The sequence below is a fragment of the Macadamia integrifolia genome, chromosome 3 (genome assembly GCF_013358625.1).
Source record: "Macadamia integrifolia cultivar HAES 741 chromosome 3, SCU_Mint_v3, whole genome shotgun sequence".
NCBI classification, from domain to species: Eukaryota; Viridiplantae; Streptophyta; class Magnoliopsida; order Proteales; family Proteaceae; genus Macadamia; species Macadamia integrifolia.
Genome location: NC_056559.1, coordinates 36,542,821 through 36,553,027, shown reverse-complemented (window position 1 = coordinate 36,553,027; position 10,207 = coordinate 36,542,821). Strand labels below are relative to the sequence as shown.

The 10,207-nt window shown below is 39.5% G+C and overlaps 2 protein-coding genes across 2 annotated transcripts; both read right to left on the bottom strand.

Annotated features, from left to right (window-relative positions):
* Positions 1-2,110: 2,110 nt before the first annotated feature.
* LOC122073509 (caffeic acid 3-O-methyltransferase-like) lies at positions 2,111-5,056 on the bottom strand. The gene is made up of 2 exons (XM_042638100.1): positions 4,695-5,056; positions 2,111-2,961 (listed from the first exon to the last, which is right to left on the bottom strand). The coding sequence occupies exons 1-2, from the start codon at positions 5,054-5,056 to the stop codon at positions 2,280-2,282; spliced, it is 1,044 nt and encodes a 347-aa protein (XP_042494034.1). The 3' UTR covers positions 2,111-2,279.
* A 1,543-nt stretch (positions 5,057-6,599) lies between these two features.
* Positions 6,600-8,349, bottom strand: LOC122073510 (transcription factor MYB25-like). The gene is made up of 2 exons (XM_042638101.1): positions 7,989-8,349; positions 6,600-7,378 (listed from the first exon to the last, which is right to left on the bottom strand). The coding sequence occupies exons 1-2, from the start codon at positions 8,164-8,166 to the stop codon at positions 6,600-6,602; spliced, it is 957 nt and encodes a 318-aa protein (XP_042494035.1). The 5' UTR covers positions 8,167-8,349.
* Between the last annotated feature and the right edge of the window lie 1,858 nt (positions 8,350-10,207).

Below are 10,207 nucleotides of genomic sequence, written 5' to 3'. Positions count from 1 at the left end.
ACCCTTTGACGGAAGCCAATTTTTTTTTCAGTACCTGGTTCAGGACGTTCTACCTAAACTTCCTCTACGCGTGTAGTAGATTTAGATGCGTCCATCTCGACCAAAACACGAGCGAAATAGCCCAGAATGCCTTGTCTGGTAATTCTATCTATCGCAACAGGACACCCCACGGCTTTCACAATTGAAAGCAAGACATTTTCATGCCAGTGCTCTAAAGGAAGGTATGGGAAACGAATGCAAACCAATTTTCTGAGATTTTGTTTCTTGTGGATATTGAAATCCGACTGCTAGTGCTGGAATCTGATCAATTGGCCTACCACACGTAGAGGGGCTTCTTCTCCAAACAGCCGCCTTATCGCCTTCACAGTGAAATTGGAAAATCACATATCCTTTCCCCAAGGGATGCATCACCACCCCTTGACTCAAATTCCAATTGTCCATGGCCTCTTGACGTAAATCATCTAAAGAGATTAGTCGAAAGTTCACCCTACCGACGAGCGCGTATCGAAAGATCTGCCTTTTTGCTTCATAATCTATTTGTGGGATGATGATCCTTGTAATATTTCCTGCCTGAGTCGGTTCAGACAAGGAGTCAATAGTAGGCCAAGAGGCAAGCCCTAAAGCCCTAGCATAAGATCGTCTAGGTGCAGGAGGTTGGAGAGGACCCACCGCCTACCCTTGCAATGGAGGTCCACGGTCCAGGGATTCCCTTGCACCATTATCAGCATCCTCTTTATCAGTTCTTCTTCCCTCAGTTGCATTCCTTTCCGCCATCTTCAGATGCTCTGTGTATTCTGTGGAAGAAAGCAGCAAATTCAGCCATGAAGTTAGTTCCAATTCCTTCATAGATCGCATAACAACTCATCTGAGAAGATGTACTTTGAAGAATATACCACCTGCCCCTAAGTTTTCTGGATTCCCTATAGAGCATCCATCTATATTCAGTTTCCAGAAACCCCTTGGAGGTGCCTCCCAAATTAATTCCATGATGTGATTTGATGCTGCCTTTGTGGTTCTATAAATATCAAGCTTCTTTGAAATGAGGATATCAACCATTGACTTGATATGTACAGGAACAAGGAAGGAGAAATCTTTAATGTCTTTCATAATATAATGCCCACATAGTTTGTCGGAAAACTCCAATTATCAAACCTTCTTCTATTTCTCTTAGCCCATAAATGGAAAGGAATAATTGCGAAAAGAGGCATCCAGATCTTGCCACAATGGTTTTTCTCACTCTTTGCTTTGTAATATATATATATATATATATATATATTATATTCATTTTCTGACTTATAGCAAAAATAACAACTTTAAAGGAAGTATAGGGGAGTGAGAGAGAAAAGATAAAGAGATGTAATGTTTTAATTTACCTTTGATATATTAACGAATACTTTCTACCAAAAAAAAAAAGCTATATTAACAAATATTATTATTATTATTTTTTTGGTAAGGATATATTAACAAATACTCTTGGGTGAAAAGAGGTCTTTTGTGAAAAAGCGCAATCATATTTAGAGCTGTCCGTTGAAAAGCTACAAAAACAATGGTTTTTTTCGGTAACACTATAAATGTAATTGTAAGAGCTCACAATGTTTGGTTGTCTTACAACCGATGTGAAGATATCTAATTTCATATTTGAAAGAGCCTTGGGATGATCACAATTTTCGTGTGCGTAAAAAAGGGATTATGATGATGGTAGGATGACAGGCGAAGGATCTCCATCAATTGGAAGAAATTTAATGTTTTTTTTTATCTGCGGAGGAGTCCAGACTCCATGCCATGTTTTATCCTATCTCTGATTGGAATAATAGAAAAGCTTTTGCTATTTGTATTGACAAAATTTTTTATTGAAAGTCAAAACATTGAAATACCAAGTTTTTATATTTTTCGGACTAAACTGAAATGGTCATCGAAACAACCAAAATTAACAACCGAGGAAACCTCAGGTTTTGACGATTGATATTCTTGCTGTCCTAATGGTTAAGAATTAAATATAGGGTTTATGATTGGGATGATTACAGGGAGAATCTGTTGAGCATTTCCCTGAACTCAATTCTCAACTAAGTAGATTTTTTATTTTTATTTTGGGATTTTTTTGGGAGGACAAGTAACCCAGTTTTCTTATTTACCACATAACACAGCTGAAAGAGTGTGAATCCTAATTTTTCATAAAGCCGCAAGACCATAAGAGCAAGCAGGTTGAAGATACAGCCATCCATCCATGGTCCATCCATAAGACAAACTCAAAGAAGAGAGAGAGAGAGAGAGAGAGAGGATCAGACCTTCTTTAAGAATTCCATGACATAACTATTAAAAGTATAGCTGCAGGCAACTCGGAAGCCAGAAAAGCCGGCACCCATGGCCAGGGCCTCGAACTCCTTCTGGGTCCTTTCTTTGCCACCTGAAAAGTGAGCCAGCATGATGCAGTCCATCTGGATTTGGCCCTGGGCAGCACGTGTGGCCTCCGGGATTGCCGGGAGGAGACCATCGACTACGATGACCTTACCGTCGTCGGGTATAGCGTCGTAGCAGTTCTTGAGGAATCTAAGGCAGTTTTGATCGCTCCAGTTATGGCAGATCCATTTCAAGAAGACAGTATCGGCTTTGGGAACACTGACGAACATGTCGCCGACGACGTGTTCGATGCCGGTGTAGGAAGGGCCATCCGCTATGACGTGAGGCAAGTCGAAGTTGATGGCCTTGAGGGATGGGTACTTGGAGACAATCATGTTGAGGGTTGTACCCACTCCCCCACCCACGTCCACCAAGGAGGTGAGGCCCTCGAAGCCCTTGTAGGTGTCGAGGATCTTCTTCATGGTGCTGGTGGAATGGTTGGACATTGCATTGTTGAAAACATTGTTGAACCTGGGATCTGTGCCGAGGTAGTCAAAAGATGTCATCCCATGGGCCTTCTTGAAGGGAATTCCACCCTCCAACACTGCATCTTTCAGGTGGTATCTACATTAATGATTTATCCCGTTAACAATGCACGTACCATATGAAACATGTGGTCATATTATCAGTGAGGATGTATTGTTGGGACGAATGCAAAATCGATCACAAGAAGGAAATCAAGAAAATAATCACATAATACAAGGAATTTAATATGATTCAACACGAATGTCTCTAAAGATTAAACTACTTAATAATGATTGCAAGGGAATGCCGAAAAACAAGAATCCTCAATTATAGAAAAACCTAGAACTCAAAAGTCTTTGAGGTTTGTAACTGTTTGTTTTGGAAGGCTACAGTAGCATTATTTACAACTAGCCCAACAGGAATCTCCTTCTACAGAAAATGTGGCCTTCGATGGAAGGTTGAAGTGTTCACTATGCGAATGGGCTTCTAGAAGCCCTCTCGTGTATCATCTGCTAGTGGAATCAAATTCGATCCACTCCATTTCTTATATCTGGCCCCTCTAAATAGGCTTCTCTGTCCGTGCAAGCTACCCTATATGACATTGGACATATCGCTTCATATTTTTACCAATGTAATTTTTTATTTTATTCCGATGAAGTTTAACATATTGGACTCCCCAACTAGAAAGGCCGTGTCTATATGACATTTGATAATCTGACTAAAATTTTATCTGTGATTGATGGCATCATGCATCCCACCATTCATGTGTTCATCTTGTGTTGATCAATAGACATTTATTTACTGAAAAAATTTATTGTTCATCATATTTTGTTACGTTTGTCTTGAATTCTTGACTCGCTTTGATACATTTTGGTGGCGACCTGAATAAGATTTTTTCTGAGTTCTGTGATGGTAACTAACTAAGGAATTGAGCCCATAGGTGCTGCCTGACCGTCCGCGGCCCATTGGATCAACCCAGCTTGAAGGAGTATATATATGCACTATCTTCTTGTTGAGGAAGGTAGTGAGATTTAGGAGTTTTCGAATTATGTTTTTTGGGTGAGAGTTTCTTGCTGTGAGTTTGGGTATTCTTGAGAGATCGATCTCCTTTGTAATCTTTCTTTCATCATATAGTAAATCATCTTCTTTGTATGAAGATGAAGCACATCACATTAGTGTGTGAACCTCGTTAGATTTTTGTATCATCTTGTTTGAATATGTTCATTTTTTTCGTATTTATTGATATTTGTTCTAACATATTTTATTATCACTTGACTTTCCTAACACTCTAGACAACTTTTAGAGAACTGACTCATATAACAATAACGTAGAATATTATTCCATACTCGTTAATTCACACACATGACGGCAGACAATATTTAATCGTTTTATTTCATTATTTTCTATTCTAGAAAACTTGTGGAAAGCACATTAGGTGTGGACAATTAAAAATTATAGGTAAATAAAGAAGGACTTATGTATCTATTATCTCTATCTCTAAATTCAATTTTTTATTTCTTTTTATTTCTTGACAACCAAACATAGCCTCAATATTGGTTTCTTGAACACTAAGGAATCCAATATTGGTCAATACTAGAGAGAAATACATGTATTTTCTCACTCAATGAAGGCAAGCCATTTCCGAAAGCTAAGATTAATAATTGACACGAATGAGGTGGAGGTATAAGTTCCTCCTAAAAATAAAGCAACCAATCCCTACACCCATGAATTTTTTTTATGGAAGCAATAAGGAAGGATACGTACTCGGTAATCGGTAGGAAGGAAGTGTAAAAAAAGGCAGAAGAAATCGGTGGATATGGTGGAGCACATACCCGCTCTCAATGAAGACCTTGTCTTGATTCAACAGAACCAAGGGAGTGAAAGAGACTCCATCTTTGTTGTTTATCAAGAACTTGGAGACTGAAGCAAGACCGTATAACCTCTGGGGGCCGCTGCTGCCGTCGTCGAGGGTGTGCTGAGAGCAGAGGATGGAATAGCTGGCCAGAAGGCGCAGGATGCGGTCCAGCATCACAGGAGCATCAGGGTTATTAGTGGGCAAGTGAGCGGCGATCTCCGAAGGTGACAAATGTGCCCCTGCGCCGGCCTTGCCGATGATCTCGAAAAGGTCGAGCTCAATGGCCGATCTCAGCACCAAGGGAAGCGCTGGTAAGGTGGCCAATTGCATGGCATACATGCATGCTTCCTCTTCCTCCTCCTACTCTTTCTTGCTGAGCGGCCTCATCTCCACCTGCCTTTCCTCTGAACCCATCAATCGATTATTGGGATTTTGGTCTCTGGAGTTGATTGTTTGAACACAGAGACCTTCACACAATAACACACCTCTGCTCCTACTACCCCGATAAATGTGTATAAATATATATATATATATATATATATAAAAGACCTAGCTCATACGTGTTATGAGAGGAATGAAATTATAAAATAGAATCAAAGCAATTATGTATCTTATCTATTGGGATCACTACCCTTTTTTTCTTATTCATATATATCTTCAGAATATTTAAAAAATGAGAATAACAAGCAGTTGACGACATTAAATAATTAGGTTTCTTTCATTTTACACCATGCATTTGCTCTATATTGAAGAAAAGAAATAGCTTAAACATTGTAATCATCGAAAATAATAACGTGTCATACCCGTTCTTTCATCGTTATGAGATTTGAATGCAAACACAAGCGTCAAGCAGTGCATAAAAAATTCCAGCCTAACAAGATCGCTGAGGAAAACCAGGCATCGAGGAGAAATTACCGATCGCACCAGATCTGGAGCCCTTCTAGGTGAGAACATCAGCTAGTTTATTACATTCTCTGAAGACATTCAATGTCAGCATTTTAACAAACTCAACAGCTTCCAAAGTTTCTTTAATAACTCCAACCAGTACAAGTTAAAGGTAGAATCCACCTCATCCACAGCAATGTAAATCCAAACACATTTACAGACCATTTAGAAGATCATAGATGCATAATGAGCTTATAATTCCCCAAACAAAAACCATCCTAATAATTAATTTTCTGAAAGAACATACATGCACCGACATTTATGGAGGATGATAATTTTCCCCACAACCCCACACCATGCAGTTCCAGGGACTTCTATTGTTAGGATGATTACTCCTAAAAGTTACAATGAATACATTCAGAAATAAATACACGCATTCTATATACAATGTGGGACCAATTATTTATAGTTAACTCGCTGCATGCATGGGACCTTATATTATCACCATCAAGTGCCTCATCTATATTTTCCTATTTCATTGTGTTCACTCACTTCAGTGGACTTATAACAACTGTGATTTATTATCATTTACAGAAGAAAATTAAAAAACTGCAAATACCCATCAATAATATTCAGTCTGAATCACCTAATTATGATACTTATGGACTACATATAAACTAATAGAATTTAATGTCTGTCTTCCCAACCTTGAAACAAGATTGCGATGCAACTATTCCTATACTACACAGCTAGCGTGGGATAGTTCATATACATTTGAGCATCTCCACAATACAAAATTGTGTTCGAAGAGTGATAGTTCATGATTTAAGCATCTCCATGTACATTAGGAGGAAATGATGAAATCGTATTGCACTCCAACTCTATCGTAAATCTCATGATCAAAAGTCTCCGGCCAAATGCATCTACGGGAAGGTCCAAAAGGTGTAGAGCTGAAAGTATACCTAAATAAATAAATAATAAAAAAGGATTTTGGGAGTCAAGAAGAAATACCAACACCAAGAAAATCTATGAAGGGGACATCTTTATTGTGTTCGATGGACTCATTCTTTTGCTCCTCCGCCTGTGAGTTCAGTGTAAATTTTGGGAATGTGGCTGTGCTATCCTGGAAGCTACCTAAGTCATTCTTGACTCTTTTGTGGTTAGGGAGACCTGGTGCAATATTGAAGTTCCTGTATCTATTGTAGATGAAAGAGTTGGAATAGTTGGGATAATGAGACTGGTACGGAGGAGTACGTGAGCTCTGCAAAAGGTAAAACCTGCAACTTGAACCGAGGTAATCCCTTCCTCCCCCATTAAAAGTATCCAAATAAGGCGATGATGAAGAATTCGAGGAGGAGGAGACTCCTCCGAAAGCACAGTCTTTGGGAGGGTTTTGAAATTCAGATAACTGGCTGGTGTTGCAGTTGAACTGGATTTCTTTCGAGTTGTCAAAGCCCAGTTGAGGTGTTGAACAAGTGGTGCTTCCATGGAAGTCATTAGACGAGGAGGCGGTTGAGTTGGGAAAGAGAAGATTGTGGCAGCTCCTTCTCTTGCTTAAGAGCTTGGAGCGTTCTCTTTCCCTTCTAGACATGATAACATGCCAATGATTCTTCACACCATTGTCGGTTCTGCCGGGGAAGAGCCTGGCTATCAAAGCCCACTTGTTTCCGTGAATCCTATGAGCTGCAAGTAGCCTCTCTTCTTCTTCTTCCGTAAATGGCTTTCTGTTAATTCTAGGGTCAAGTTGGTTAAACCATCGCAATCTGCAACTCTTTCCTGCAAATAAGACGAATAATAATAATATAAAGTATAGGTAGAAGGAATACGTCATGAAAAACTCGGGAGAATATCAACCAAAGGGTATGAGAGAGAGAGAGAGAGAGAGAGAGAGAGAGAGAGAGAGAGAGAGAGATATTTATCTTCATGCTGTGACAAAATAAATTTCCCCTCAAAGAAAAGAATTAAAGGCCGGGTTGATCCTCATGTTATGGGTGTTCCTTTGTGTAAGGGTAATCAAAAGATTGGAAAATATATTAGAAGAAAAGAATAGGATACAACAAGAAGCCTAAGACGCCAAAGAAGAAAAGATCTTCAAAATACTAATACAAATTAAGAAACCTCAATGAAGGGCATACAACTACAAACTACACGGCGACGGGAGCAATAAGTGGAAGATCCCAAGAAACAGCGAGATGCCTGCTTCTGATAGTGTAATAATTAACTTGTGGAACTGATAGGGGAAGCAGTCTGTCCGATCTAAGAAGAAGTTCAGGTTGGTCCATAAGAAAATAGAATCTTCAATTTGATGTTTCAGCATCCAATTCTAATCTTCGAAAAGTATATTTGCTTTTTTCTTATGCTAATCGAACTATTTATAATTAATTACCTGATCTTCCTTGGAGCTTCTCTGCAATTGAATTCCAGTTCTGAGGACCGTATTGCTTGACAAGTTCCCGTAGTTTTTCGTCTTCGGCGGGTCTCCAGTGTCCTCGTGGACAGCTCTTCACATCTTGATCAGTAGTAGCAGCAGCAGCAGCAGTTCCATAATCCTCCATCATGGCCATAGGGGCACTAATTGTGACTTCAGAACTGCAGATTCTACCGCATCAAGCAGGCATATGCAACTTGAAAATAACACAGAAAGACTATGAAGGATCAACTGCACCGATCGAAAGGGGTTTGGTTTATAGCCCTGCGGATGAGAAGTCACTTTTGTGGGAGACTATATCTGTAGAGCTACTGTTTCCTTTTCCTATTTTGCTGCTATTGGCCTTTAAGGTCTTTAGCCCTTCTTTATCAATTCCCACCTATATATTCTTATAACTTCCTTAACAATCTCTCTCTCTCTAACCACCCCCAACACACTCACAAACATGTATACACGTAGACAAGGTGTTAGATCAAACACTAAGAAACACAAAAAATAAAGAGACAATAGATCCGCACGACACAGAGATTTAACGAAGTTCACACACCAGGGTGATGTGCTAAGTCCTCGGGCGAAGAAGAAGATGTTTCACTATGTAGAATAGAAATTACACCGAAGTAGCGGCTAGAAAACTCGCCCTGAAACCCTAACTCGAAAAACCCTAAAATACAATGACTTTCTCAACAAGCAACAGTACATTATGTATATTCCAAGTCGTGGGTCGACCCATCGGGTCACGGTCGATCCCGTCGAACCATACTGTGGGGGCTACACCCCCATACTAGATCAGTGATGGGCTCCAGGCTTGGGCCTATCGGCCCAACCCCTCTGCTTCCATCACAGATCTCAGAAAAATTCTCATTTAGGTCGCTGCCAAAATATGTCGGATCGAGTCAATCTTCAAAACGGGTTAAGAATTCCAGACAAACTTAACAAATCTCCACCTTGGCTTGAATTCTCCTCCAACAAATAAACAAATAGTTAATATCTTCATCTTCTCCAATAGCCCTCTAAAGGGCTGAACTCAAACACGACAAACACCAAGTAAGTTCCAGCAATGCTCGAACTTACCAACACACAAAGGCTTAGTCAAAATCTCAGCTGGATTATCTTCAGTGCCAATCTTCAACACTTGAATATTACCTTGAGCAATTATCTCTTTTATGAAATGATACCGAATATCAATATGCTTTGTCCTCTCATGATACATTGGATCTTTAGTCAAGTGAATAGTACTCTGGCTATCACAATGGATAATATTCACCCCATGATCCATGCTAAGTTCTCCCAACAAACCATTAAGTCAAATAGCTTCTTTAATTGCCTTAGTCACTGCCATATACTCTGCTTTAGTAATAGATAACGCAACTGTAGCCTGTAAAGTAGCTTTCCAACTAACTGTACTTCCTCCAAGAGTAAATACATAGCCTGTGAGTAACCTCCTCTTGTCAAGATCACTTGCATAATCTGAATCAACTTAATCAGATAAACTATCACCATTCCTCCCAAACTCCAAACAAACACTAGAGGTCCCTTTCAAGTACTTAAGTATCCACTTCACTGCTTCCCAATGAGCTTTACCTGGACATGAAAAATATCTGCTCACCACACTGACAACTTGTGAAATGTCAAGACAAGTGCAAACCATAGCATACATAATGGAGCCAACTGCACTAGAGTATGGAACACGTGACATGTACTCCACCTCTTCATCTGTCTTAGGTGATAAAGCAGCTAAAAGTCTAAAATGAGATGTAGAGGAGTAGTTACAGGTTTGGCATCTTTCATGCCAAAACGATTCAATACCTTCTCAGTGTACTTCTATTGAGATAGCCACAGCTTCCCTACTTTTCTATCCCTCTTGATCTCCATACCAAGGATCTTCCTTGCTACCCCCAAATCTTTCATCTCAAATTCATAACTTAATTGTTCCTTCAACCTGTTGACCTCATTCCTATCTTTTACTGCAATCAACATAAAGCAACAAATATATGAATGACCCGTCAGAGAGCTTTCTGAAATAAACACAATAGTCATATTGACACCTGGAGTATCCAAAACTAGCCAGAACTGAATCAAACATTTTATACCATTGTCTAGGAGACTGTTTCAAACCATATAGGGACTTCTTCAACAAGCATATATGGTCCTCCTTACCTTTAATAACAAACCCTTCA

What these genes read in the sequence shown, in the direction of transcription:
- LOC122073509 (XM_042638100.1), bottom strand. Translation starts at nt 5,056, where the DNA reads ATGTATGCCATGCAATTGGCCACCTTACCAGCGCTTCCCTTGGTGCTG. An exon ending in AAGGTCTTCATTGAGAGCGG is followed by an intron (nt 2,962 to 4,694) that starts GTATGTGCTCCA and finishes TCATTAATGTAG; the next exon opens with ATACCACCTGAAAGATGCAG.
- LOC122073510 (XM_042638101.1), bottom strand. Translation starts at nt 8,166, where the DNA reads ATGGCCATGATGGAGGATTATGGAACTGCTGCTGCTGCTGCTACTACT. An exon ending in GAAGCTCCAAGGAAGATCAG is followed by an intron (nt 7,379 to 7,988) that starts GTAATTAATTAT and finishes TCTTATTTGCAG; the next exon opens with GAAAGAGTTGCAGATTGCGA.